General features: G+C 39.2%; 1 protein-coding gene across 2 annotated transcripts in view; it reads left to right on the forward strand.

Annotated features, from left to right (window-relative positions):
* The first annotated feature begins 1,802 nt into the window (after nucleotides 1–1,802).
* The window catches only part of GOLM2 (golgi membrane protein 2), a 110,939-nt gene continuing 87,670 nt past the window's right edge, over nucleotides 1,803–25,071 (forward strand). Inside the window, exon 1 of one of the 2 annotated variants that reach the window (XM_004421506.3) lies at nucleotides 1,803–2,400. In XM_004421506.3, coding sequence (XP_004421563.1) covers nucleotides 2,074–2,400 — 327 coding nt within the window. In that variant the 5' untranslated portion in view covers nucleotides 1,803–2,073. The remainder of the gene's footprint in view (nucleotides 2,401–25,071) is intronic. The other variant, XM_004421507.3, reaches the window with a different exon arrangement.

Here is a 25,071-nt window from a genome sequence, read left to right on the forward strand (position 1 = left end):
TTGAGCAAGTTACTTCTGCATCCATAAAATGGAATAATGGTACCAAACAGTTCTTTTAAGCATCTGATGAAAAAATGTATGTGAATGTTCTGTACAATATCATACTTCTACATGTCAGAATCCCATACAAAAATGAAAACACTTTTGGAAAGAGTAACATCTTAAGCAATTAACATCACATTATAGATTAATTTTCAACTGCTGGGTAAGCAAAGCAAGGCCAACATAAAATTGAGGAAAAGATATGTGGGAAGGCTCATTATAGTCAATGATTCCCCATTTTGCCTTGCTCCCTTTTGTCAAGGTCTGCTTGTCATCTGAGACTGGAGGGAATTTCTTAGATCTTATGAAGCCAGAGCAAAGGGCTCAAGTTTGATGTGAACTAAATATTAATAATTTTGGTGTTATTTTTCTGTATCTGAGAGAGAAATCATCACTGTTTGAAGGTGCAATAATTCTTCCAGCCTACTGTAGGACCATTAGGCAAGTAACTCTACTTTTGAACGGAGAGGAAGCATAGAATAATTATTCAAAGATGACAAGTCTTCCTGCCTCAAAATCATACTGCTCTGATTTGAATGAAAACACCAAAGTTTTTGCGTTCTTGAGGTTTTATGGTCATGTAAGTTCTTGAACCTGAGTTCTGAAAAACAAAGCAACTCCATCATCCTCTCCTTAACAGGATAGAGCCAATAACTTTTTAATTTTTTATGCAAGGACAAAGGAAATATGCAGGAAAAAACAAAAGAGGTGGGGACTTTCTCTGCATCAGTATAATTAACGCTGAAAATATAATATGCAATATATGTTATAAATATATATAAAAATATATAAAATATATAATATAATACAGCAAGTTAGCCTGGTAATGCAAAGAGCAATGATGTTAGAGACCAATGATCTGTATTCAAGCTTAACTCTCTCTCAAACAAGATATGGGACTCTGAGAAAGTTCCTGGAACATCTTTGTGTCTTGGATTTCTCACCTGTAAAACTATAGTTGAGAGGATAATATGAGACTAGACATGCAAAAATAATTTGTAACAGAGCTGTTACTTCTAACCCAGAATATGCTCACTGTCAGTAACAGTATTAGTCATCATCCACTGAGGGCAGCTTCTGATCTCTCTATTAGGAAGCCTAGTTCGAAGCAAAAGCAGCAGTGGGTTTAAGAACAGGAGCTCACACATTCTGAAGTTCTTTCCCTCCCTGAAAGCCATAACCTTGGAAACCAGGCTGGCATCACCTCTTTAAATCATAAAGCTTAGTTTCTCTTGCTTTTCTCAGTATTGTTTGGGGCACCCCTATTTTATGGGATTTTTTGTTTGTTTTCTCTCCACATCTTTAGCACAACGAGAAAATCCTTCTACTGAAGCAAGTACTGCAAAACCTTTCTAGTCGCCCCTTCTGCCCGCAGCTCACCTACTGCTTTCCCTATATAGCGGTCGCAGCCCCAGATGTCCTCAAAGACAAAAACTGTCACGAGGGTCAAGACAGGGCAGGTACTCCCCAGACCCCGGGTGAAGGAAACTGAGAGAGTAAAAAGCGAAGAGACTCCGACTCAGGTACAAAAGCTACCCCAAACGACCAAAATTAACACAACCCTCGTCAAACACAGAGATAACACTCGCGAGATAAGACTGCAAAGGGCGAGAGAACCCCACTTTCTCGCGAGAAGAGGGGGCGTCGGCGGAAACTAGGAAATGGCCCCCTAGGCGACCCGGACCCAGCCGGTGGGCGAGGCCAGAGTTAAGTCCGCCCCCTTCCGGATCCTCTCCCCGCCCCCTAACCCTGAGGTGTTAGGCCCTGGGTGCCGGGAGCTGGGTTCCCCTGGTTACTCTCGGCTAGTACGGGGTCGTGTTCAAAGCCCCGGGAACGCGCTTTGGCCGGATTTGAGGAGGGGGGCGGGGAGGGACCTGCAGCTTGCGGCCCCGCCCCCTTCTCCGGCTAGCCGGCGGGCTGATCGGCCCGCCTCCTCCGTCAGCCGGCCCTGGGGCCGCGTCCCCGGGGCAACTCAGCAGCGGAGGCCTGAGCTTCTGCCCGAGGCCCCGGGGCACAGCCTGGTTCGGCTCCATGGTGGGTTTCGGGACCAACCGGCGGGCAGGCCGCCTGCCCTCCTTCGTGTTGGTAGTACTGCTAGTGGTGATAGCGGTCCTCGCCTTCAACTACTGGAGCATCTCCTCTCGCCACGTCCTGCTCCAGGAGGAGGTGGCCGAGCTGCAGGGCCAGGTCCAGCGCACCGAGGTGGCCCGCGGGCGCCTGGAGAAGCGCAATTCGGACCTCCTGCTGTTGGTGGACTCGCACAAGAAACAGATCGACCAGAAGGAGGCCGACTACGGCCGCCTCAGCAGCAGACTTCAGGCCAGGGAGGGCCTGGGGAAAAGATGCGAGGATGACAAGGTAAGGACGAGCCCTCAACCCCCATCGTTTCTTTCAGCTCCGGGGGTGGGGTGTTAGCCTGCCAGCGGTTGCCTTATGCCTTCCAGGATTGGAGCCCTGGAGGCTCCCCTTATCGCCAGCAACCTCGTTTCTTTCAGATTTTTCCTGGTTTATCACTGCCACATTCTCCAGTCCCTGCCAGACAAAACTGGCTGTAAGTTCTAGTTCTCAAGAGTGGCCTGTGTGTGGATGCCGCCTTTTCTCCAAGCTCAGCTGCTGAGTTGGCAGTAGTAATCATCTGGCCTATGTGGCCGCCTTACATTCGCAGATACACAAATCTGGAGACTGCCAGATTTGGTTTGGGTATTGTTGCCTTATCCTTATTCCGTGCACACTGATCAATATTAATTTCTTTATTTAAAGAATGGAGCCTTCTCTAAAACTCCTTTACTTATGGTGGTCATCATATATTTTTTAAGCAATATGACTTTTCTTAAATCTCTATAGGGCAATGTATTAAGTAAAGAATCAGATATTACTGCCTTTTTTGTGATCAAAATGTTATGATAGATGAGCTCTGGAGCCATATATGAGCCACACTTGTGACTTGGACATAGTGAATCCAAAATTATGTACTCAATTTGAATTGTTAATGAAATTAGCTAAAAATCTATTCTAAGAATAGATTCTAAGAATCTAAAAATATATTCTAAGCAACAGAATCTCACCTCAGTGTCCTCACAGTTCTTGAAAGGAAATAACAGTGAAATTTTGTATGTGTAAGTAGCTATTAGGGTTGGTGTTTTAGGCAGATGGAAAACCATACAAAGTTTAAATTTAAAAAATTTAAAGCTCGACTATAACTAGACCTGCTACTAAATAATCTTTATTCTCACCGCCATATGGGGAGCTATATTATTAACTTATGACTTATGCAACTTCTGTTGGTATAACAGAGTTGTGAAAAGTTCTGGGTAGGATAAGTAGATGCCTTTGTTTCTGGACCCTTCTTTGGTAATCTTCACATTGTTTTTTGTCTGTTCCTATTATAAGTTATTTTGTATATCAAAGTCATTTATAGTAAATCATTATAAATTAAAATCTCCATGAGCTGCCAACTTCCTTATTGTCACCAGCCTCTGCCTTACTTCTTATTTCATGAAGACTGAGGCCCTTAGGTAAGTGCTTCTCTGTAACCCTCTCCTCTTCACCACAACTTAGACATCTTCTGAGAGGAGAAAGAGATCAGCAAATTTATACGTACACTACACACTGAACTCTAAAGACTGAAAAATTCTCTTGGGTGTAGTAGGCAGAGACTTGTGAAATTTTGGAGCATTAAAATGAGGTCTTCATACTTGAAATGGTTAGGTATTACCATTAAAATTCTTCTCTCCAATCTGAAAGGAAAGATAAGTTTTTTCTAGTAATTTATAGTCTGGATTTCATTTATTCCATCTGCTACTCTGCAATATCAGTTTCTTTCAGTAGGTTTTCACTTTTACCTTCAACCAGATGTAGGTGTCCCCTCTTCTAAAACTGTTTTATTCCTCTGTATACTCCCAATCAACCAATTTCTTTTTTTACTTTCACTGCGAAACTCCAGTTATTGATGGTCTATAAATGCTTATCTACTTCTTTTTTCATCCCCCATCCTAATCTTTTTTTTTTAATCTGTCTGCCATCCTTCTTTCCTCCCCCTTTCTAAAGCTATTCTCTTGAAGGTCACAAGTGACAGTCTTCCTAGTCAAATCCAAAAAACATTTTTATTGTCAATCTAATCTCTCAGTAGTCTGGTCCTGTTGATTGTCTCTAGCTTTTTGGAAACTGTCTGCTTTCTTGCTTCTATAATATTGACTCTCCAGATTTGCTTCCTATCTTTTTCACTATATCCTTTGCTGGATTTTTTTTTTCTCCCTCCAACCGCCTAATAATGGACTCTATTCTTGGGCCTTTGCTTTCCCCTTAGAGCAGTATTTCTCAAAATGGTGTTAAACAGAATATTGTCCTAGGAATTGTTCATAGGTGGTCAGGATAAAAAAGGATAACCTTCATTTTTGGAGGGAAATGTTGAATAGTATAAGTAGTATATATCCTCCCCTTGGAGTTCATAATGCTTGCTAGCATATAAAGGCTCTGAGAAATCTATTAGTAAAGAAGCCTATTTAATTTTGTTTAGTCTTTCTCAGTTAATTTGATCACAGATTACTATTTTCACAGCCTACTTGTTATAATGGTACAGAAGAATGTAGCAAACATACTAGTTTGGGAAATGTTTCCTTAGGTACCTTCTAAGGTACCTTCTACTTTTGTTTGGCTAATATTCTGTGCAGCTGGCTCACAAATCTCTCTCTTACTTGTTTGTCAATTCCATGTTTTGAGCTAGCTTTAACATCTTTGTTGGAGTGCTTGTGAATGTTCTTGGGGTTAATGAGGAGGCTCTGAGCTGCTAATAAAAAGGATAGTCTTGACCTAGATGAGCTATAGATGGAATTTGTCTTTCAGAGGTGTTTCCTTTATTGCTACTACTCTCTTGATATCTGGAGAAGTATGTGGTAGATTAAAAAACATTTCAGGCTTTGAAGGCTGCAGTTATAGGTTAGAATTCTAGCTCAATTTATAGCTATGTGATGTTGAGGCAAGTTATTTAACTACTTTGGGCCCATTTCCTCATCTGTAAAATGAGGATCGTAGTACCTACCTAGGTATTGTACATATCTGAGATCCCATATATGTAGAAGTATCAAACTTGACACATTACATATCAGACTGTAGAGAAAACAAACAAAGCCTGAAACTTTCATATTTTCTATAACTGATCTAAATTCCTCTGGGTGGTGATAGGTTTGGAGGTAGGAGAAGTAAATTTGACAGTTAAAAGTGTCTCTTCCACTTTAAAACAGGCTTGTCCATGTTAATGTAGTCTCTTTTGAGTAAAGGCTCTGCCTTTCAGGGTTTTTACCTATAGCAGACACAGGTGGTGGCCTACTCAATAAGCCGTTCACACCACCTTCATCTTTGCAGACAAGCCCTGTTTTGTTTGGTATATATCCTTTTCCCTGTGACTCAGGGCTAAGTCCTGATTGGTCTAAGCCAATTATGGTAATTTCATTATTTGTCTCAGTGTTTAGTTTAGGAAGGGGCTCATGATGTGGCTGGTGAATTGTGAGGGGAAGTTTCCTTGCTCCTTAAAAGAGTCACACTTGCACCTCTATGATATTCTTCCGCCAAATCTAAAATCCCCAGTCTAATGATGAGAAAGTATCAGACAAACCCATGTTGAGGGACATTTTACAGAACACCTGACCAGTACTCTTCAGAAGAGTCACACTTGACGAGATGGTCTCTTCTGCCAGATTTTGTTGCTTATGCATGTGATATCTGAAATCAAGTGCTAGGAGGGTTAGCTAAGGAATGGCTGAGGCACTGAAGATGACAGAGTAAAATATTACATTAGAATACTGACACTTCTCATGTGAGATTAAAAATTGTCCTTATTGTTTAAGCCAGTCTAGTTGAGATTTCCTTAGTTGCAGCCTAAGGTGTCCTAACTATTAACATTCTCATTGCCAAGGTAGTGTCTGGGGTGTAGATTAAATCTTACATGGCCCCAAGGCAATGTGGGCAGTGACCTCAAATCTGCATGTGGTTTTGGGAGTCCTCAAGGGTCTTTGTCTTAAGAATCCGCAATGGTGTTTGGATGCTTTACTAGGTACTTCCTTCACAGTCTTTTGGAGACCAGGATCCTAGGGAGGCATCACCCTCCTGTACCACCCTCCCATACACACCATAGATGATCCACATCAAAAATCCCTTTGCCCTGCTGAGCTGCCTTAGGTAGGATGTATGTGTAGGGGGTGTTGACAAGGCATTCCTTGCTCAGTCTATCCTCTGTTTTTTTTAATTAAACTTTTATTTTAGGACGGTTTTAGATCTATGGAATGATTGCAAAGATAGTACAGAGAGTTTCTGTATACCCCACACCTAGCTTCTCCTGTTATTAACATCTTACATTAGTATAGCATATTTGTCACAATTACTGAACCAGTATTGATACATTATTATTAACTAAAGTCCATAGTTTATTCAGATTTCCTCAGTTTTTCCCTAATGTCCTTTTTCTGTTCCAGGATCCAATCCAGGGTACCACATTACATTTCGTCATCATGTCTCTTTAGACTCCTTTTGGTTGTGACAGTTTTTTAGACTTTCCTTGTTTTTGATGACCTTAACAGTTTTGAGGATTACTGGTTGGTCAGGTATTTTGTAGAATGTCCCTCAATTGGAATTTGTCTGATGCTTTGCTCAGGATTAGACTGGGGTTATGGTTTTTGGGAGGAAGACCACAGAGGTAAAGTGCCATTCTTATCACATCATATCATGGGTCCATCTTTCAAAATGACATATCACTATTGATGTTAACCTTGATCACCTGGCTTGAGGTAGTATTTTTCAGGTTTCTCCACTGTAAAGTTACTCTTTTTTTCTCCCTTTTCATACTGTACTCTTTGGAAGAAAATCATTATGTGCCCACACTTAATGAGTGGGGAGTTATGCTCTACCTCCTTAAGGATAGAGTATCTGCATAAATTATTTGGAATTCTTCTGCACAGACCTCTGTGTCTTCTCCCTCATTTATTAATTAATTTATATCAGTATGGACTCGGTGATATTTATTTTATACTTTAGGTTATAATCCAATGCTACTTTTTTAATTTTGGTGCTCAAATTGTTCCAGCTTTGGCTATTGGGGAACTCTTTCAGTTGCCTCCTGTAGGTATCCCTTTGACATGATACCCCATCATTGTGACATACACCTTCCTTACTTTTATAGGGCTACAAGATGCTCCAGGCTCATCTTGTACCTAGAATCATCTTGTACCTAGTCCTAGAATCAGCGATTTCTCCAAGGAGCCCTGGTTCCTTTCATTGGAAAATGGTATTCGAGACCAAGATCTAGGTGCTAGGTGTACTCATTGCTACTCTCAGGCTCTTTGGAAATTTAGGAATCCCTGCTCCACAGGAATCAGAAAGATGATCTTGGACTTCTTCCAATTTATTATACTATCCTGCCTTTTTCAATCTGTTACCTGGGCTATTAGAACACAGAAATTCTTTAAGGGAGCTTGAAATTGCCTCTATCAGTGTCCAGGGAAATGAGAAACAAGTCCCACTTCTCTGGGATTCCCCCACATTTACTGTATTTTTTTGCCTTCCCCTAAAGGACTTCAGCCTAAGAGGGTGTATTAGTTTGCTAGGGCTACCATACAAAATACCATAGACTGGGTGGCTAAAAACAACAGAAATTTATGTTCTGTTAGTTCTGGGGTCTGGAAGTCCAAGGTTGAAGTGCCAGCAGGTTGGTTTCTCCTGGGGCCTTTCTCCTTGGCTTGCAGATGGCTACCCTCTTGCTACTTTGTCATCACATGGTAGTCCTTCTGTACACATGCATCCCTGGTTTCTCTTCCTTTTCTTATAAGGACACGAGTCATAGTGGATTAGTGCCCCACCCTAATGGCCTCATTTTAACTTAATCACCCCTGTAAAGACCTTATTTCTGAATAGGTTACATTCTGAGATACTGGGGGTTGAGACTTCAATATATGGATTTTGGGGAAACACAATTCAGCCCATAATAGGGGGATCTATGACACACACACTGCCTTTTCTTTCCTCTTTCTATCAGAAAGGCCCTTCCTTCTATTTCCTGGGTGTAGGGCATTTCTCTTATCCTAACTTGAATTCTTGCTACCTGTAGTTTATACTGAAGCTGTGTAGTCCAGGTGGACCAAGTCGAGCTCTTGATAAATAAAAGGAGCTGATAGAATGTAGAAAAAGTCCTCCTCAAAATTTTTGTTTTATTACAAATGCAAAAAAAGTCAATTTTGAGGTTGAAGCTGAATAATAAATGACCTCTTTTCCCTTTAACAACCATAATCCTCCCTGAGGCAGCATATACTTTTGGTTGAGTAGGGAAAAGGTCATGTACCAGAAAGGAGGATGGGGAACATACTACTTTTTTTCTTCCAAAAAATATCCTCATTATGTGTGTCTGTGTGTACACAACACTCATACACATGCCAAATATGTATATGTAAAAACTCTGGCACATAGTAGATGTTTGTTACCGAGGGCTCAAATCCTGGCTCTGCCATTTGGTACATATATGACCTTGGGCAAATTACTTAACTTCTTTGTGCCTCAGTTTCCTTGTCTGTAAGATGAGGACGATAATAGTTACCTCTCATTCTGGTGAAGTTTAAATGAATAAATTTATTAAAATGCTTAGTACAATGCCTGCTACATAGTGAAAAGAAACGTTCAATAAGTGTGTATTAGCTATTGTTATACCACAGCTACTTCCTTATTTCTGGCCTGCCTTCTCCAGGATGGGACTCTGTCCGAGTTCCTGCCCAAGATCCGGTCCCAGCTCCAGCCTACCTCCCTCACCCTTTGCTCCTGGTTGTCTGACTTTTTTTTTTTTTTTTTCCATTTCCTGGTCCATTTCTAGTTAGGCTTAGTTAACTCCTCCCATGTTTGTCTTAGCTGACTTCCTGGAGCCTGCTTGATCCTCTGTAATTTGAAAATCAGCCTTCTACAGTTCTTCTAATATGCTGCACATGATAATCCTTGCCTTTGCCTCTGCCTCACCAGTCATAATCTGGCCAAGTTCTAGCTGTAATTTAATTACTACCTCAAATTATTAATAAACCATACAAAATTCATACCTCCTCTCCAAACTATATCCCTTTCGTACCTTCTTGGTCCCTGTAGATAATGCTCATGCAACCATTATTAAGACTGAGGTTAGAAATTTTGGCGTCATCTTTGATTCCTTTAGCATCTCATATTCAGTGATTCAACATGCAGAGGAGTTACTCGATCAAATTGAGTTAAAAACATCACTCTGGTTGCAGAATAGAGAATTGATTGGAGAGGAAGCAGTAGCTTCCTAACTAGTCTCCTTGCCCTGGTGTCTAGTTCTTTCAGTCAGTTCTCCACCTTAAGCAAACCTGATCTTCCTCAAGCCTTACTTTCAGATGGCTGTATCACTCACTTCATCAAGTCAGAATTCTGCTATCTAACCTTTAAGGTCTTCCATGGAGTGGTTCCAACTACCTTTGTCTGCTACTATCTCCTGACCCAAACTATGTTCCAGTCAGGTTGTTTTGCTTACTTTTGTCTCCCCACCTGCCTTTCTGTGTTATGTTAATTCCTATTTCAGTACCTTTGTTCCTGCTGCTTGGCTCTTAGCCTCTTGCCTCTTTTCTGTGTGTCTATTCTACAGTCTTTCATCCAGTTTCTGCTCTATGTCCACCATGAAGCCCCCTAGGACTTCTGACCTGGAGCATACTTTTCCTTTTTAGTACACAGTTTACATGTATTGTTTGAGCTGCACTAATTTATTTTTTTCTTCATTTTTCACTAATAGTTTCTTATATGTTAACCTAGTCTTTTCAACAGAATTTTAAGCTCCTTGAGGAAGGACCATATTTTATTTATTTATTTATTTATTTATTATTTATTTATTTATTTATTTTTTGCTGAGGAAGATTCGCCCTTAGCTAACATCTGTTGCCAGTCTTCTTCTATTTTGTATGTGAGCCGCTGTCACAGCATGGCTGCTGATAGACGAGTGGTGTAGGTCTGCGCTCAGGAACCGAACCTGGGCTGCCAAAGTAGAGTGTGCCGAACTTAACCACCAGGCCACTGGGGCTGGCCCAAGGAAGAAGCATATTTTAAAATTTTTCCTATGGGTTCTTGATAGTCCGTAGTGCTGGTACAAGGTGGTATGGGTTACTGGGTTAGGGTAGACGCTAATCCAATATCTTGTGTCCTTGTAAGAAGAGGAAATTTGGACACTGATATGCAAAGACACACAAGGAAGAAGCCCTTGTGAAAATGAAGCCTTAACTGGAGTGATGCATCTACAAGCCAAGGAATGCCAAGAATTGCCAGCAACTAGTAGTACGCTCTCTCGCTCTCTTTCTTTTTTTTTTTGTGAGGAAGATTAGCCCTGAGCTAACATATGTTGCCAATCCTCCTCTTTTTGCTGAGGAAGATTGGCTCTGATCTAACATCCGTGCCCATCTTCCTCTACTTTATATGTGGGACGCCTGCCACAGCATGGCTTGATAAGCGGTGCGTAGGTCCATGCCCGGGATCTGGACCTGCAAATCCCAGGCCGCCAAAGTGGAGTGCGTGAACTTAACCACTACGCCCCTGGGCTGGCCCCACCAGCAACTACTAGAACCTAAGAAAGAGGCAAGGAAGGATCCTTCCCTAGAGCCTTCCAAGAGAGAGCATGGCCTTACAGACAACTTAATTTTGGACTTCTCACCTCCAGAATTGTGAGAGAATAAATTTCGGTTGTTTTAAGGCACCGAGTTTGTAGTATTTTGCTACAGCAGCCCTAGGAAACTAATACAAAATTCAATAAAAATTCCTGCAGTTTTGGTAGAAACTGACAAGCTGATTCTAAAATGTATATGGAAATGCAAATAACCTAGAATAGCCAAAGCAATTTATGCAAAGAAGAACAAAGTTGGAGGACTTACACTCCCTGATTTCAAGACTTATTTTAAAGATATAATAATCGAGACAGTGTGGTACTGATGAAAAAAATAGGCAGATAAATCACTGGAACAGAAAAGAGTACAGAAATAGACCCACATATATATGATCAATTGGTTTTTGACAAAGGTGCTAAGGCAGTTTAATGGGGAAAGGAAAGTCTTTTCAACAAAAGATGTTGAAACAACTGGATATCTTTATGGGGGGTGGGGAGAACAATAACTGCTACCTCACAACATGTACAAAATTAACTTGAAATGAATTACGGACCTAAATATAAAAGATGAAACTATAAATCTTCTAGAAAATAACACAGGAGAAAATATTTGCGACTTTAGGATATGCATGGATTTTTTTTTTTTTTTTTTGGTGAGGAAGATTAGCCCTGAGCTACCATCTGTCACCAATCCTCCTCTTTTTGTTGAGGAAGACTGGCCCTGGGCTAACATCTGTGCCCATCTTCCTCCACTTTATATGGGATGCTCCCACAGTGTGGCTTGACAAGCGGTGCCTTGGTGCACACCTAGGATCTGAACCCTGGGCTGCTGCAGTAGAGTGCATGCGCTTAACCACCATGCCACTGGGCTGGCCCCTATGCATGGATTTTTGAGGGCACAAAAATCATGAACCATAAGGAAAAAAACTGATAAATTGGTTTATCAAAATTTAAAAATTTGCTTCTCAAAAGGCACTATTTAAAAAAAAAGAGGGGGGAGGGAGGAGGGTGAGAGGGATAATTCGGTACATGTGTGTGGTGATGGGTTGTAATTAGTATTTTGGTGGTGAACATGATGTAGTCTATGCAGAAATAGAAGTATAATGATGTACACCTGAAATTTTTACAATGGTATAAACCAATGTTACTGCAATAAACAAAAAATTAAAAAAAATAAAAATAAAAAATAAAAATAAAATAATCACTAGAATATTATGATGAAAAAAAAAGAAAAAGCAAGACACAGATTGGAAGAAATATTCACAATACATTTTTCTGACAAGAATTTTATTAGAATATATAAAAACCTCTTACAACTCAATAAGAAGAAGACAACCCAATTTTTTAAAATGAGCAAAAGATTTGAACAGATATTTTATCAAAGAATATTTATGAATGGCAAATAAGCACATGAAAAGATGCTCAGTACCATTGGTTATCAAGAAAATGCAAATTAAAGCCACAATGAGATACCAGTACACACTTATTAAAATGATTAACATTAAAAAGACTGACAATACCAAGTGTTAGTGTGGATGTGGAGCAACTACAGCTCATATACTGCTGGTGGGAGAATAAAATGGTACAACCACTTTGGAAAACTGCTTAGCATTTCTAATAAAGTTAAATATATACCTACCATGGCTAAGTATTTACCCACAAGAAATAAAAACACAAAGACTTATACACAAATATCCATAGAAGCTGTATTCACAAAAGCCAAAAACTGGAAAAACCCAAATGTCCATCAGCAGGTAAATGGATAAACAAAATGTGATAAATCCATACAGCAGAATATTACTCAGCAATAAAAAGGAATGAATTACTGATACACTTGACAACATAGATGAATCTCAAAACCATTATGCTGAATGAAAGAAGCCTAACATAAAAGAGTACATACTTGTGATTCCATTTATATAATATTCTAGAAAGAGCAAACTAATCTCTAATGATAGAAAACAGAATAGTTGTTGCCTGAGGCCAGAGGTGGAGGGAGGGATGACAAAGGGACAAGAGGAAACTTGGAGAGAGTGATAAAAATGTGCTATATCTTGATTGTAGTCGTGGTTACACAGATATATAAAGCAATCAAAAAAGTTGTCAAATTGTATACTTTAAATAGATGCAGTATATTGTATGTAAATTATACTTCAATGAAGTTATTAAAAAATAAAAATTAAAACATGAAATAAAGGGGGAGTGAAAGCCAGTCAATGGCTTCCTACTGCCCTTAACATAGCTCACAAATCTTTTTGCAGTCTGAGTCCAGCCTTGCAGTCCAGCATCAAATGGTATCATTCTCCCTTTAGCTCCCTCTCCTCCACATACTGAATTTTTAGATCCTCAAACTCTCCGTGCTTTTCCCTATTCTGTGCTTTGAAACATACAGTGTCCTACATTTGGAACCCTCTTCTCATATCTCCCTAGCTTTTTATTCCTCAAAACTTCTCACTCATTCTTTACCTTACTAAAGGCTAATCTTTTTTAGGACTCAGCTAAAACTCTCTCAAGAATGCCTTCCCCCAGCCGTTAAACTGGGTTAGGTCCCCCCACCATATTCGCTGCTCAATTCTAAGCACCGTTATCATATATACTGTATCTGTCTCTTATTCACTCGTTTACTGCTGTATCCGCAGCATGTAGCGTAGGAACTGACCGAAAATAGAAACACAGACATATCTGATGAATGAGGAAATGAAATTGGGGTTAAAGATGGAAGCACAGGGTATATAAACATTGAGTGGGAGAGGGATAGGATGAGAGAAAACGGGTGTTATTAAAGCTAAGGGAGAAAAGTTTCAAGAAGGAAGGGCAGGAGAGATCCACACTAAATGCTATAGTCAAGTTTAAGAGTGAAAAATGTTAGTTGATTAGGCCTTTGTTAATCATCAAATGAGAAAAAATTTGCCCCAAGTTGAATTTAAGTAGATATATAGGATTGAAATTGTAAAGCAGAAGTACATAAATTGTTTTATATTACGTAGAAAAGTCTTCCTGGAGATAAGTTTTGAAGTCATCCTTAGGGGAAGGACCTAGTTTGGCAGGGAGGAAGAATCAGACATGGTAGGCAACTGATTAAAAACTCTGAGGCAACATTTGTTCAAAGGAGGAGCAATCTGGTCAGGAAAAAATAGGGCAAAAACATTCAAGTTAGTTAGGAATCAGAAAGAGAACCTTGCAGCACCCCGAGAAACTGAAATTACTGCTTGCCTATCCTGTGCCTAGAGAGAAGCTTGGACTTTCAATCAAAGGAAATGTTAATTGTCTTCCAAAGAAGAAGCTAAAATGGGGAAACCTTAGGTCTTCATGCACAAAAAATAGTTCTTCTTGCTTAATGAAGTCACAGTTCACTCCCTATCACTTCAGAGGACAGGTACCACATGCCACACTACAAGATTTGTTTTTTTTCCGCTATGGAGTAGGTGGAAGGAAGCTCCTTGAATGTCCTTTTGCCTTTTTTCTGCAAAGCTAAATAAATCCTAGCCATCATTTTTCAGGAATCAGTTTGTTTTATGATCTCCATGGAACCTCCTGGGATTACTCTGTCCCTTATCATGGGAGAAAGAGAAAGTGGAGAAATATGAAAATAAGAAAGGGAGACAAAAAAGAAAAGCGGAGACATGTTTCTAAGATCTTTTTAGTACAGAGTACAGGAAGTGCTCAATATATTTTTGGCAATTTAATATATTTGGGTTTTAGGAGAACAATACAAGACCAGATTTCTTCAAGATTAACTATACCAGAAAAGAAAGGAACTAACATTATTAACCAACGTTATTAACTGTCAAATTCTGTACTGGACAGGCTTTTACATATTTTATTTCATTAATTCTCCCCATTTTATGGATGAAGAAACAAGCTTAAGAGAGGTAAGAGAATGGTACAATTCTAAACTCAGGTCTGTTTGATTCCAAAAGCCCTTGCTTTTTCCAGTAAACTTGCCAGACAGTATTTTATGTATATATATTTTGAAATATATTAAATCATATATATAAAATGAAATTGTATATTATTATATAAGAGCAATTATCTAGCCAACAAATCAAAAAACTTTTGAGTATTCAGTATGTGTATTAGTTTCCTAGTGCTGCTGTAACAAAGTACCACAAACTAGATGGCTTAAAACAACAGAAATTTATTGTCTCACAGTTTTGGAAAATAGAGGTCCACAATTAAGGGGTTGGCAGGGCCATGCTCCCACTGGAGCCTCTAGGGGAAGATTCTTCTAGCTTCTGATAACCTCAAGTGTTCCTTGGCTTATGGCAGTCTAACTCCAGTCTTTCTCCATCTGCCATGGCTGTCTTCCCAATATGTCTGTGTGTCTTGGTCTCTTCTCCTGGCGTTCTCTTCCCTAATTCTGTTTTCTCTTCTTATAAGTATACCAGTCATAATAAATTAAGGCGTACTCTAATCTAGTTTGACTTCATTTTAACTTGATTACTTCTTTAATGACTCTATTTCCAAGTAAGGTCTCATTCACAGGTACTGGGGGGTTAGTACTTCAACATGACTTTTTGGGGACTCAATTCACCCTATAATAAATCTATAAATCAATTTGGGGTGAATTGAATCTTAACAATATTGAATATTCTGATCTGTGAACATGGTGTATCTCTTTTTTAGGTCTTCTTTAAATTCTTGCAGTAACAGTTTTCAATTTTCAGTATTCAGGATTTGCACAAATTTTATTATATTTATCCCTAAGTATTTCACGGACTTGCTGCTATAAAAAATGGAATTGTATCTTTTATTCCATTTTCCACGTGTTCTTTGGAGATCTATAGAAATGCTATTAACTTTTGTATATTGATCGTTTCCCTGCACTAGAACTATTAGTTCTAGTACTAATGGAATCTAAGGAATTCTAAGGAATCTGCCAAAAATCCAATAGAACTCATCAGTAGTAGCTTTTTTTGTAGATTCCTTAGAATTCTCTATGTACATGATCATGTCATCTGCAAATAAAGACAGTGTTTTTTTCCCCTTTCCAATTGGAGACTTTTAATTTTGTTTTTCTTTGCCTTTTTGTACTGGCTGGGACCTCTAGTACAATGTTAAATAGAAGTGGTGAGATTGGATATCCTTGCAGAAAAAACATTTGACAAAATTCAACACCCATTCATGATAAAAACTCTCGGCAAAATAGAAATAGAAGGAAACTTCCTCAAATTCATAAGGGGAAATCTGTCAAAACCCCACAGCTAACATTATACTTAATGGCAAAAGACTAAATTCTTTCTCCTTAAGGTCAGAAACATTAAATTAGAAGTTAGTTTGAGAAAAGTACAATTTTTAAGTAAATTGAGTTTGAGGAATCTGTGAAATATCAAGTAGGCAGTTGGAAATACACTTCTGGAACTCAGTAGAAATGATGGGCTAGGATCAGATTTAAGTCTGTTATGGTTGTTGAAGTCGTTAAGAATGGTCTAGGATGTAAAGTGAGATAATGAATATGTAAGACAGAGCCTTGCAGCCTATAAGGGTATAGTAGAGAAGGAGCCAGTTTAAATGACTGAGAAAGAATAGCCACAGAGAGAGGAGGAGAAAGCTAGATAATATGGTGTCATGTAGGCCAAGGGAAAAGAGTTTCTCGGAAAAGTTGTCAGTGTTAATTGCTTTAATTATTTATAATTGTCTTTCCATAGCTAGATTGTGAGCCAGGTGGGGCTGTACGTTCTATTCATCTTTGTATTCCCACAGTTCCTGACATAACATTACATAATAAATGTTTAAGATTCTTGAGGGCAGAGTCCATATCTCTTAATCTGCACATGTTTTGAGTACCTAGTTCATATCCAGTTAATAAATAATTGTTGAGTGAATGACCATATCTGCACATTTATATTGGATCTATTTTTTTGTGTCTTCCAACTTTATATTGTGCATTTCTTGATTATAAAAATCTAGTCTAAACTTTGTAAACACTTATATATTTAGTACTATGCCCTGTGTGTGGACTCAGTAAATATTTGATGACTGATTCAGCAGTTTGCACTAGCTCTTAATCAAAGCATACATAAATATGTGTTGGGGGGCCGGCCCCGTGGCTTGGTGGTTGAGTGAGTGTGCTCCACTGCTGGCGACCCGGGTTCGGATCCCGGGCTCGCACCGACGCGCTGCTTCTCCGGCCATGCTGAGGCCGCGTCCCACATACAGCAACTAGAAGGATGTGCAGCTATGATACACAACTATCTACTGGGCCTTTGGGGGGAAAAAATAAATAAATAAAATCTTTAAAAAAAATAAATAAATAAAGTAACAAAATTGGTTTATTTAAAAAAAAAAAATATGTGTTGGGGCTACCACAGATATTTTCCACATATCTGATTATGCTACTTTTCTGGAAGACATGATCAAAATATTCTGATGTAAAACCACTCATTATCAACTCATTATCTTTCTATCGTATGTAGAATTTATCTTTTCTTTGAAACATATGATAGTACATCTACATTAGTATTTTCTTCATTTAGAAACTCAAAAGTATTTTTCTGATTCAATTTAGCATTTAAAGGAAGAGAAGAAAACCTTGGGATTAGTTTAATGGGAGTATGATGAAAAAAGTTGAGTTATCTTATATATCACATATCATCAAAGACTTGTTTCATAAACTGGAAACTAACTTGAAATAAATTCACAAAGGGTAAAATGAAATAAGTCCTTTTACTGATATAGTGCTTTATGATTTTTCAAAGCATGTTATATGCATAAGTCATTTATTTGGGAAAGTTGAATATCTGCCATGTGCTAGGTGCTAGAGATAGATGATGATTCATTACTTATCCTCAAGGAGCTCCATCTAATGGGGGAGACACACATAGAGAAATAATCCATAATGCATGATTAAATGCTATGGTAGAACTATTTACAAAGGGATTTGAGAGTACAAAGGAACAATTGATTAACTGCTCCAGGAAGTCAGGAAAGAAAGGATTCGCTGAACATGAATCCAAATGGATGAAGAGTAGTTCACCAAACTTAGAAAGGGGTAAGGACAGAAGGAACATAAAGGAAGCCAGGAAAACTTGAAAGTATGTTGTACCTTTACAGGTCAAACAGGCAATAGGAGAGTGGAATGTATGGGACATGGTGGTGAGAAGGAAGGGAGTTTGTGTTTGCAGATAAAGCTATTTAGGGCCAGACTCTTTATTATTATTATTTTTAGTGTGGTAAAATATATATAATACAAAATTTGTTATTTTAACCATTTTAAGTTTATAATTCAGTGGCATTAAGTACATTCAAAAGGTTGTGTAACCATCACCACTATCTATTTCCACAACTTTTTCACCATCCCAAACAAAAACTCTGTACCTATTAAGCAATAACTGCCTCCCTTTCCTAGCCCCTAGTAACCTCTGTTCTACTTTTTGTCTCCATGAATTTGTCTATTCTTAGGTACTTTATATAAGTGGAATCATACCATATTTGTCCTTTTGTGTCTGGCTTATTTCACTTAGCATAACGTTCTCAACAAGGTTTATCCATGTTGTAGCATGTATCCGAACCTCATTCCTCTTGACGGTTGAATAATAATCATTGTATGTATAGACCACATTCTGTTTATCCATTCATCTGTTGATGGACACTTGAGTTGTTTCCACCTTTTGGCTAATGTGAATAATACTCCTTTGAACATTGTTATATAAGTATTTGTTTGAATCTCTGTTTTCAATTCTTTGGGGTATTGCTGGGTCATATGGTAATTCTATGTTTAACTTTTTGAGAAACCACCAAAATGCTTTTTACAGTGGCTGTACCATTTTACATTTCTACCACCGATGCACAAGGGTTCCAGTTTCTCTATGTCCTTGTCAATACACGTTATTTTCCTTGTTTTGTTTGTTTTTGTTTTCTTTATTAGCCATCCTAGTGGGTATGAAGTGGTATCCCCTTGTGGTTTTGATTTGCGTTTCTCTAATGACTAATGATGTTGAATATCTTTTCATGTGCTTCTTGGCCATTTTTATCTTCTTTGGAGAAATGTCTGTTCAAGTCCTTTGCCCATTTTTGAATTAGATTGTTTTTTGTTGTTGAGTTATAGGAGTTCTTTATGTAGTCTAGATATTAAACCCTTATCAGATATCTAATTTGCAAATATTTTCTCCTTCTTTGAGTTGTCTTTTCATTCTGTTGATAGTGTCCTTTGATGCATAAAAGTTTTTATTTTGATGAAGTCCAATTTTATCTATTTTTTATTTTGTTGCCTGTGCTTTTGATGTCATATTTAAGAAATTATTACCAAATCTAAGGTCATGAGGATTTTCCTCCATATTTTCTTCTAAGAATTTTATAGTTTTAGCTCTTAAATTTAGGTTTTTGATCCTTTTGAGTTAATTTTTCTGTATGGTCTGAGGAAAGGGTCTAATTTCATTCTTTTGCATATGGTTATCCAGTTGTCCCAGCATCATTTGTTGAAGAGACTCTTTTTTCCCACTGGGCATCCTTGTTGAAAAGTCAGTTGACCATATATGTGGGGGTTTATTTCTGGGCTCTCTAGGGGTAGACTCTTTTTTTTTTTTTTTAATATTTATTTTTTTTAGTGTGTGTGTGTGTGTGTGTGTGTGTGTGAGAGAGAGAGAAAGATCAGCTCTGAGCTAACATCCATGCCAATCCTCCTCTTTTTGCTGAGGAAGACTGGCCCTGAGCTAACATCCATGCCCATCTTCCTCCACTTTATATGGGATGCCGCCACAGCATGGCCTGACAAGCAGTGTGTTGGTGCACGCCCAGATCCGAACTCGGGCCGCCAGCAGCGGAGCATGCGCACTTAACTGCTACGCCATGGGGCCGGCCCAGGGCTAGACTCGTAAAAGCCTTATGTGCCATACCAAGGAATTTTGATTTCACCTTCTAGGTGATAGGGAACAATGTAATCAAATTTGTATTTTGAAAAGATAATTATAGATGTAGTATGGAGGATAATTGTAAAGAAAAGAAATTGAAGCCAAGATCAGTTGGGAAATAGGTTACTGCAGAAGTTTAGGCAAGAACTATGGGCCTAAATTTAAAACAATAGCAGCAAGAATAGAGAATAATAGATTTGAAAGCCTGGTTAATTTGATTTATAACTAAACTGTAAAGTAGATGGGGCTTGTAATTCCCATTTTATAGATGAGAAAACTAAAGCTTTTGAAAATGATTTGCCTCTGATCTCTAGTACCTGATGTTGGAACTAAAACCTAGGTCTTCAGATTTCTAATCCAGTAGTGTTTCCACTATACCATGGTTACTTTCTCGGATGGAGAATTATAAATAGTGAAGAACAAGAGATCAGTTTTGGGACTGGTCATATTTAACATTTTTAATGAACGGTTTAGAAAAAGTGCACAATGTACAGATGGCAAACTTGAAGGGGATTAACCACAGAAAGATCATTAACTCTGTGGGGAAAAACGTCAAAGCTTCAGTGGAAGCATTTAGGAGAAAATAATTCAAAATGTACTTACTTCTGGGATAATTAGCTATGAGCTATCAAAAAAGCATTTGGGAATAGAGTAATACATTGGGAAATTCTGTGAAATTCCCAATGTATTGTTTTAGCCAAAAAGGCTGAATTTTGGGGACAGCAAGGTAGGTACAGGGGACAGTATAGAAGATATTCTACCCTTTTACATAATAATAATAGCTGACATTTATTAAGCAGTTACTGTGTGCCAGGCACTGTTGTAAGCATGTTGTTTATCTTAGATGTAATCCTTTTTACAACCCTGTGAGGCAGATAATATTCTCATTTTACAGATGAGGAAACTAAAGCACAGAAAAGTTAAGCAGTATGTCCAAGGTAATGGAGCTAGTAAGTCATGGATTCAAAATTCAGACCCAGGCAATTTAACCTTAGAGCCTGTTCTTTTAAGTACTATGCTATTGGGCCACTACATAATCACAGTCTTTCCTTGCCTTTGTTCAGTATTGATTACATGATGTAAGTTTAAGAAAGATCCAGAGAAGAACAACTAAAAGCAAGGGATGAAAGAGCAGTTACTAGAGAACCAACTAAAAGGACCTGGAAAAAACTTGGAAGATCATATGACTGAAGAATATGGATATATAAACTTTCCATACCAAATTCTGAAAGGTAGTATATATTATACATATTCTACTTATAAATGACCCATTCTTATAGCTTATGCTGCTGCCCTAATGCCATATGGTATCTCTTACCTTAACTAGAAGAAAGGAGGAGACTGTTTTACAGCTTAGTGGGGAAAGTTTCTTAATGGATTTTACTTCCTTAAATGGTGCCCCTCCCCAATACAAAAACGTTTACACCATGTTGTTATGGTGCCTGGAATGCCTTGAATTAGAGATTTATTTGAGTTAACATCCTAGTGTTCATATTTTCCAAATTGAAAATCAGGACATGATGCCTGGAAAAGAATTTTTTAAAAAATTGTGGTAAAGGGGCCGGCCCTGTGGCTTAGCGGTTAAGTGTGTGCTCTCTGATGCTGGCGGCCCGGGTTCGGATCCCGGGCGCGCACTGACGCACTGCTTCTCCGGCCACGCTGAGGCCGTGTCCCACATACGACAACTGGAGGGCTGTGCAGCTATGACATGCAACTATCTGCTGGGGCTTTGGGGCGAAAATAAATAAATAAATCTTTAAAAAAAAAAAAAAAAATTGTGGTAAAAAAACCCCACATAAATAAATTTACCATCTTAACCATTTTTAAGTGCACAATAATGTTAGCTATATGCATATTGTTGTACAACAGATCTCTAGAACTTTTTCATCTTGCAAGACTGAAACTCTATACCTGTTGAACAAAACTCTCCTTTTCCCCTTTCCCACTCCTGGCAGAAAAAGAATTTTTTTTTATTTGAGAACAAATTTTAATATAAAAACCTTTACAGTGGCACAAAAGTTAAATCATGTTTAATTGCACATATAAGGAATCCCCTTCATTAACAGAACACAATTATATTAAATTGGAACCTTTGGAAAGTCTAGGACATATTTCACTCCAGGCGCTGAAAACAGAAGTGAACTTTCTAGTACAATTATTTTTGGGAAAATTAGTATCAGAAGACTAAGGGCTAACTATACCATCACCTTTTTTATTTGAAAGTAACAGGTATCATAGCTGAGGTAACTTTCACAGAAAGTGAGCTGAAACCCTATTTTGGCCTTCTGCAGGTAGAAAGATTATTGTTGAAAGTTAGTTCCTCTGGTAGCCTATGCTGGGAACAGCTTAAACACATTCCCTTAGGGGCTGGCCCGGTGGCATAGTGCTTAAGTTCATATGCTGAGCTTCGGTGGCCCAGGGTTTGCAGGTTCGAATTCCAGGCGCGGACCTATGCACCGCTTATCAAGCCGTGCTGTGGCAGATGTGCCACATATAAAGTAGAGGAAGATTGGGCCGGCCCTGTGGCTTAGTGGTTAAGTGCGTGCGCTCCGCTGCTGGCGGTCGGGTTCGGATCCCGGGTGCGCACCTACGCACCGCTTCTCCGGCCATGCTGAGGCCGTGTCTAGGCAACTAGAAGGATGTGCAACTATGACATACAACTATCTACTGGGGCTTTGGGGGAAAAAATAAATTAAAAAAAAAATGTTTTTTTTTTAAAGCAGAGGAAGATGGGCACGATGTTAGCCCAGGGCGAATCTTCCTCAGCAAAACAAAAACAAAAACCCACATTCCCTTAAATCCACTCTAATCAGGTTTTTGCCCCGGACATACCACCAAGTGTCCTTTTCAAGGTACCAATGATTTCAGTGTTGCTAAATCCAGTGGTTAATTCTCAGTCATCATCTTACTTCACTTATGAGCAGCGTTTGATACAGTTGATTACTCCCTCCTCCTCCTTGAAACACATTCTTCATTTTTTTTTTTTTTCTGTGAGGAAGATCAGCCCTGAGCTAACAGCCGATGTCAATCCTCTTCTTTTTTTTTTTTTTTTTTTAAAGATTTTATTTACTTTATTTTTTCCCCCCAAAGCCCCAGTAGATAGTTGTATGTCATAGCTGCACATCCTTCTAGTTGCTGTATGTGGGACTCGGCCTCAGGATGGACGGAGAAGTGGTGCCTCGATGCGCACCCGGGATCCGAACCCGGGCCACCAGCATCGCAGCGCGCGCACTTAACCACCAAGCCACAGGGCCGGCCCTCAATCCTCTTCTTTTTTGCTGAGGAACATCGGCCCTGGGCTAACATCATGCCCATCTTCCTCTACTTTATATGGGACGCCGCCACAGCATGGCTTGACAAGTGGTGTGTCAGTGTGCGCCCGGATCCGAACCTGCAAACTCCGGGCTGGCAAGGTGGAGCGCACGCACTTAACTGCTGGGCCACCAGGCTGTCCCCTAAACACGTTCTTCATTTTGACTTTTAGGAAATCTAGTTTGCCTACTACCTCACTAGCCATTCCTTCTCATTTTCTTTCTCTGGCTCGTCCTCAAATGGCTCAAATGGAATGCCCCAAGGCTTAGTCCTTGGACCTTTTCTTTATCTACACTCAGTGCCTTGGAGAGCTGTCATGCCACCTCTTTAAATACCATCTGTACACTGATGATTTTCAAATTTATATCTCTTGCCCAGACTGTTCCCTTGAATTCCAGGCTTGATATCCAGCTCCCTACTCATCATCTCCTCTTGGATGGCAAAAATTGTTTTGGATTTAATCTGTCCAAAGCCAAACCGTTGATCTTTCCCCCACCCCAAAACTTCTACTCACTGTCTTCCCCAACTCAGTTAATGGCAACTCCTTCCTTTCAGTTCCTCAGGCCAGAAACTTTGGAGTTATTCCTGTCTCTCTCTTACTCATCCTCACATCCAGTTTAGCATCAAATCCTATTGGCTCAGCTTCAAAATATATCCAGAATCTAAACACTTCTCCCTACCTCCATTACTACCACCCTGGTCTAAATTACTCTTATCTCTTGCCTAGATTATTGGTGATAGCTTAACTGGCCTCCTTTATTCTGTCCTTGCTCATACTTTAATCCATTTTCAACATAGCATCTTGTTAAAATGTCAATTCGATCATATTCCTTATCTGCTCAAGATACTCCAAAGGCTTCCATCTCAATTGCAGAAAAAGCCTAAGTCTTTACAGTGGCCCATAGGCTGTATACCATCTGCTTCCCTTGCAGTTCTCTGACCTCATCTCTTACTAGCCTTCTTGTTGCCCACTTCATTCATGCCATACTGGCCTCCCTGATGCTGCTTGAAATATCAATCATTCTCCTGTGTTAGGGCTTTTGCACTGGTGTACCATCTGTCTAGGTCACTCTTCCCCCAGATAGCTGCATGGTAATTCTCACTCTTAGAAGTCTTTGTTCAAATGACACCATCTTGTTGAGGCCTTCCCCCTCTTCTCCATCTCTCATGTATTTTCTCCACAGTACTTATCAATTTCTAATCTATTGTATTATTTCTTTTATTGTATGCTGGTCCCCCACACTCCCAAGGAGAGCAGGGATTTTTGTCTGTTTTTGTGATTTGCTGTATCCCCAGTGCTTAGAACAGTGACTTGCACAAAATAGGTACTCAATAAATATATGCTGAATAAATTAACATAGGAAGAAATTAAATGTACCCTTAAGACCTAAAGCAGGATTTGGCAACAGTGGTGGCTAGTCTTGGCAGGAGGTGGCTGGGACATGACTGAATTAGAGGAGACCTGGAAGTGGAAGGTGTAACTAGGGCCTAACAGCATAAAAAATTAGGAGCATGTTGGAAGAATGGGGGACAGTGAATGTAATGAAATTTTTATCTATAAAAATTAACATCATGCTAATGTAGAATCAATTTAAGTTTTGGTTCTGATTTTAAAGGATGCAAGTAGTTTCTAGTAGTGAAAAGAAAAGGGAAGGACACTCTGCTGATGATGCACGGACATAGGAAAGAGTAGTTTAATTGTTAGATATGGTTAAAACTAGCTTGATTGGGGGCTGGCCCCATGGTCTAGTGGTTAAGTTCGGTGTGCTCCGCTTTGGCATCCTGGGTTTGGTTCCTGGGCGCAGACCTACACCATTAGTCGGCAGCCATGCTGGGGTGGGCACCCACGTACAGAATAGAGGAAGATTGGCACAGATATTAGCTCAGGGCAAATCTTCCTCAAGCAAAATAGGAGGATTGGCAACATATGTTAGCTCAGGGTGAATCTTCCTCAAAAAAACCAAACCAAACCAAAAAAAACTAGCTTGACAATGTCAAGGAGACCTTTTCTGATAACTTGATAGAGAAAGTGATGCCCACCTTATGGAAGGCATTAAATGCTTGGTAGAAGAGTTTTAGATTCTACGCTATGGGCAATAGTATTCTACTCTTGGATCGTGACTATAAGAAAGACTTGATGGAAAACAAGTTTTTGCAAAGGTGTTTGTCGCTACTGTTTGGAAATAGATAAAAGTGGGAAAAGACTAGTGTTAGATTAGATTTCTTCATTTATTTATTCAA

This window comes from Ceratotherium simum, chromosome 3 (assembly GCF_057802395.1).
Source record: "Ceratotherium simum simum isolate JZ-2026a chromosome 3, ASM5780239v1, whole genome shotgun sequence".
Classification (NCBI taxonomy): Eukaryota; Metazoa; Chordata; class Mammalia; order Perissodactyla; family Rhinocerotidae; genus Ceratotherium; species Ceratotherium simum.